The sequence below is a fragment of the Echinops telfairi genome, unplaced genomic scaffold (assembly GCF_000313985.2).
Source record: "Echinops telfairi isolate 266 unplaced genomic scaffold, ASM31398v2 ScPeMD7_655;HRSCAF=1070, whole genome shotgun sequence".
NCBI classification, from domain to species: domain Eukaryota; kingdom Metazoa; phylum Chordata; class Mammalia; order Afrosoricida; family Tenrecidae; genus Echinops; species Echinops telfairi.
This window is the reverse complement of record NW_022104553.1, coordinates 25,014,468-25,019,083: the sequence shown is the minus strand read 5'-3', so window position 1 is coordinate 25,019,083 and position 4,616 is coordinate 25,014,468. Positions and strand designations below refer to the sequence as shown.

General features: G+C 58.5%; 1 protein-coding gene across 1 annotated transcript in view; it reads left to right on the top strand.

Moving 5' to 3' along the window:
• LOC101657129 (fukutin related protein) overlaps nucleotides 1–2,406 on the top strand; it is a 3,666-nt gene extending 1,260 nt beyond the window's left edge. The window contains 1 exon segment of the mRNA XM_030886404.2: nucleotides 1–2,406. This exon segment is cut by the window's left edge and continues 86 nt beyond it. Coding sequence (XP_030742264.1) covers nucleotides 1–718 — 718 coding nt within the window. The 3' untranslated portion in view covers nucleotides 719–2,406.
• Nucleotides 2,407–4,616: the final 2,210 nt, after the last annotated feature.

Sequence of the window (4,616 nt, the reverse complement as noted above, 5' to 3'; positions counted from 1 at the left end):
GGAGCGCGAGGGGCGCGCGCGGCGAGCGGCCCTGCTGCGGACGCTGGGCATCCGCCTGGTGAGCTGGACCGGAGGGCGGTCCGAGTGGTTCGGCTGCAGCAAGGAGAGCGCGCGGTGCTTCGGCACGGTGGTGGGCGACACGCCGGCCTACCTGTACGAGGACCGCTGGACGCCCCCCTGCTGCCTGCGCGCGCTGCGCGAGACGGCCCACTACGTGGTGGGCGTGCTGGAGGCGGCGGGCGTGCGCTACTGGCTGGAGGGCGGCTCGCTGCTGGGCGCCGCCCGCCACGGCGACATCATCCCCTGGGACTACGACGTGGACCTGGGCATCTACCTGGAGGACGTGGGCAACTGCGAGCAGCTGCGCGGCGCCGAGGCGGGCTCGGTGGTGGACGAGCGGGGCTTCGTGTGGGAGAAGGCGGTGGAGGGGGACTTCTTCCGCGTGCAGTACAGCGAGAGCAACCACCTGCACGTGGACCTGTGGCCCTTCTACCCCCGCAACGGCGTCATGACCAAGGACACGTGGCTGGACCACCGGCAGGACGTCGAGTTCCCCGAGCACTTCCTGCAGCCCCTGGTGCCCCTGCCCTTCGCCGGCTTCGTGGCCCAGGCCCCCAACAACTACCGCCGCTTCCTGGAACTCAAGTTCGGGCCAGGAGTCATCGAGAACCCCGAGTACCCCAACCCAGCCCTCCGGAGCCTGGCGGGGGGCGGCTGAGGGCCAGGGCACACTCATTCAGCCGCGGGAAGCTGCCTGGGGGGTTCTTTCCGGGTGTGTGCACGCTTGGTTTGATTGGGCGTAGGCGGTGGGAGGTGGGGGTGAAACTGACCGAGGATGAAATCCATCCGAGGGGTGACCCCAGAGAGGTCTGGCCAGCCACGCCTGAACTCAAATGAATACGCCAACTTGTAGGCGGTGGACACATGTGGGTGCACCCTGGGAATTGGGGGGTGCCCCTGGTATTTGGAGGACAGAGCCAAGATGCCAAGCCGCCCTGCAGGGCCCAGCATGTCTCCGCCAAAGATGGCCAGAGCCCTCCATCTGGGTTCAGGAAGAAATATTTGCACATCTGCCCGGGCCACGCCAGCGCAGGCTCGGGGAGGAGTGGGGGGTGCCGGGCCGGCTGGGATGGGAGCCCTGGGGGTGTCGGTCACGAGCTAGCTCTGTAGGCCTGGGCGCGGGCCTCAGTGTCCTGCAGGTTCTGTGAGTGGGCCCCTTGTCCTTTTAACCACCCCTCCCCCAGACCCGCCGGGCCCCTTGGCGGCTGGGGCAGTTTTGAGCACTACAGGGCGTCCCTGCCCATCTCCTGGGGAAACCGGAAGCTCAGGGCTGCTGTTTGCACCGCAAACGCATCTGTTGAAACTTTGGATCTGCTGTCTAAGCCCCCGTGGGGGCTGGGCAGTCCAGCCATGGCCGCTTGCCCCTCCTCTCTCAGAGAAAAGCGGCACGCTCCTTTCTTCCTCCCTCGGCGAAGCACAGCTGTGACAAACCCAACCCACTCCTGATGAACTCTGGTACCTCGTTGCTTTCAATTCTCCGCACTGGTTGCCCCACGTGGAAGGGGCAGAGGCATTAGCCAATACCCCGAGCTCATCCTAAATGAGCGCTGACTGCATGCAGGCTCCTTCCACAGTGCTCTGGGGCGGGGCGGGGGGAGTGGGGAGAATGACCTGCTGGATCCCTCTCCTCAAGCCTCTTAGGTGAGAGCTGCTGTTCTGCCCATTTTACAGAGGGGACAAACAGAGGCCAGAACGGTAAAGTCACACAGCCAGGATCGGATCGCTTAGGAAGTGGCAGAGCAGGGGCTTAAACCCAAACCCTCAGGCCTCTGAAACCTACACGGTTCCTTTGCGCTCCCGCTGCGGCCTTCCCTGGAACTCCCAGGAGCTGTGCCAATGGTTGGCCAACTCAGCTGCTAACAGAAAGGTGGGAAGTTCGAGTCCTCGAAAGAAAGGCTGGCTGTTCCCCATCTCAAAAAAAAAAAGCCACCAGGAATGTCCTGGGGTACATTTCTACTCCGAAACACTTGGGGTCACCATGGGACAGAATTGACTTGAGGCCCTTCTCTAGTTTGGGGGCAGGAAGCCGGGTGGCGCAGAGGTTAAGCGATCTGCTCCAGGGGACCTGCAGCGGAGAAAACCCAATGGGGTGCTCCTTCCCTTCCCGGTGGGAGATCCCTGACCCGAAAACCACTCGGCAGCACCGACTCACGACAACTAGAATGGTACCCACCAGGGGCTTTGGGGCTGGAGCAGCCAACGCTTTAGCATGTCGTTGTTTGGCTTGTGCAATTGAGAGCGAGTACTGTTTGGGGGTTGTGCCCTTCCGTATGTGTACGTTTATCAATCATATCTGTGTACCGCTCAGAATGTATGTCAGGTAATAGTAAACCTTAAATTATTCCACCCGAAACTCAGTCGTAACTTTTTTCCCCGCCTCAGCCCAGCGACTAGTCCCTAGGTTCCCAAAATTCTGTATCGTATCACCCCTTTTCCAGAAGGGGGAAAAAAAAAAACCTACTCAGCCACCCTTTCTGGTCATTGAAAAATTGCAGTATAGGTAGTGGCTTTTGCAGTGCCCCCAGTGCCCGCCAGGGGGCGATACCACCCACTGGTCCTTCCCTCCCTTGCTTCAGGTGTGTGTAGCTGGTTGTGGAAAACCCAGATAAAAAACACGGGCTCTGCAGAGAGAGACGTGCTGAGGCTCAAACCTCAGGGCTCTGCTGCTTCCTCCCAGTGTCAGCTGGGAGCCACCCTTCACTCTATGCCTCCTCTTTGAATTTAGGGGACGTGCCGCAATGGTTAAGCACTCTGATGCCAACCCAAGGGTGGGCAATTTGATACTAACTAGCTGGTCTGGTGGAGGAAAGCCCTGGCATTCTACCCTTGAAGAGGTGACAGCCCAGAAGAGCCTGTCCCTGATTGTCCCTACGAGTTGTAATTGAGTTGGCAGCACTCAGCCACCTAGGTGGGGTGTGTGTGTGTGTGTTGCTGGTCTCGTTTTAGGGTACAAAAAGGGGACCCCCCCACACATCTCAAATGTACGGAGAACAGGAAAAGCCACATCATCTGCATGACGGAGACCATTCACAGGAGGTCATGGCGTCCAAAGGGGCATCAGAGTCATAAAAGGGGCATGGGTGGGCAAAGGAAACTTGCAAAATCCTGATTGGGTGCAGATCAATACAATCATCAGTTACAGGTTGGGATGTCGGAATCGGGAGTGGAACGGTGACTGGAACACGTGGTGTGAGAGGAGTTTACAAGATCCGTCCAGGGTCTTCCAACCCAGGCAGGCAGGGGCATGATTCCTGACCCTGCTCCATCGAGGACACACCCAGGCAAGCCTCTAAGGAAGCTGGTGAGGGTGGAGGCCATCTCTTTCCAGTGCTCTCTGCCTGCGGGCAAGACTGCTCGTCCCTGATCAACGGTCAGAAGGAAATCAACAGAGGCTGAATCTGGAAGGTTCCCCGAGCTGGCAATACCTCCGTTCTTCAATTCACAGGAGAAAGAATTCACACCAAAACCCGGTTTGTCATCCAAGTGGGTATTCATGAAGGACGGGAGAAGTTTCGGGTTTTACCGTCTCAAAAGAGTACATGCTATTTCAGGGAAGTGTGCAGAGCCGCGCGGAAGCCGCACTGGGGCTCACAAGTAAACACGAGCTACCTCATGGAACAGTGCACCCCCACGTGCTAACTGGGGGAGGGATCCCAGGGACCAAAGGGTCAAAAGAGAAAGGGCAAAAGGACTGGGGCAGGAGAGAGCGTGGAGCCCAAGAGAGTAAAGGGGCTGTGTCCCAGAGTAGGCCCGGTGGGTGAATGTGCAAGGGGGAGGGAGACCCTCACCCTCCCACCTGCCATTAACCAGGAGCAGGTAGAAGAGAGTAACAGGAAGTCCCAGAGCTGCTTCCTGCCTTTATTCTGGCTGGAAGAGGCGGGGTTGAATGTACTGATTGGCCCCAATTGGCTGTTAACCCTACCTGCATGGTGTCAGGCCCCAGGCCTAGTTTGGACCACCCAGGTGTTACCTCCCACCTGGCAGTAGGGTAGTGGTGGATTGAATGTGAGCATGCCCAGTGAGGGTCTTCATAGGTGTCTGATGGTCGCCTGAGTTCTTCCCAACATTTATGGGGGTCTTTGCAGGCATGGGAGGGACTACCCCTTGTCCCTGATCTAGCTCCGTAACAAATCCACGTGGGGATACTACTGCTAATGGATTTGGGCTTTTCACTGTGATCCATAGCTGTCTGCTCAGAGCCAGGTGCTCACTATCTAGCACACCAGGAGGAGGTGTGGGGGCTGGCTTTAACCTCTGTCCCCGGGACTACCAACTAGGACAGGGGTTCTCAACCTGTGGGCCGTGACCCCTTTGGGGGTCGCCTGATTCATAACAATAGCAAAATGACAGTGATGAAATAGCAACAAAAATCATCTTATGGGCTTTCCAGCCTGGTCCCGGCGCTGTGGCTCCCGTGAAGAAGGGCGGTGAGAATAAGAAGGGCCGTTCGGCCATCAGCAAGGTCGTGACCAGAGAGGACACCATCCACATTCACAAGCGCGTCCATGGCGTGGGCTGCAAGAAGCGTGCCCCTCGGGCGCTCAAGGAGATTCGGA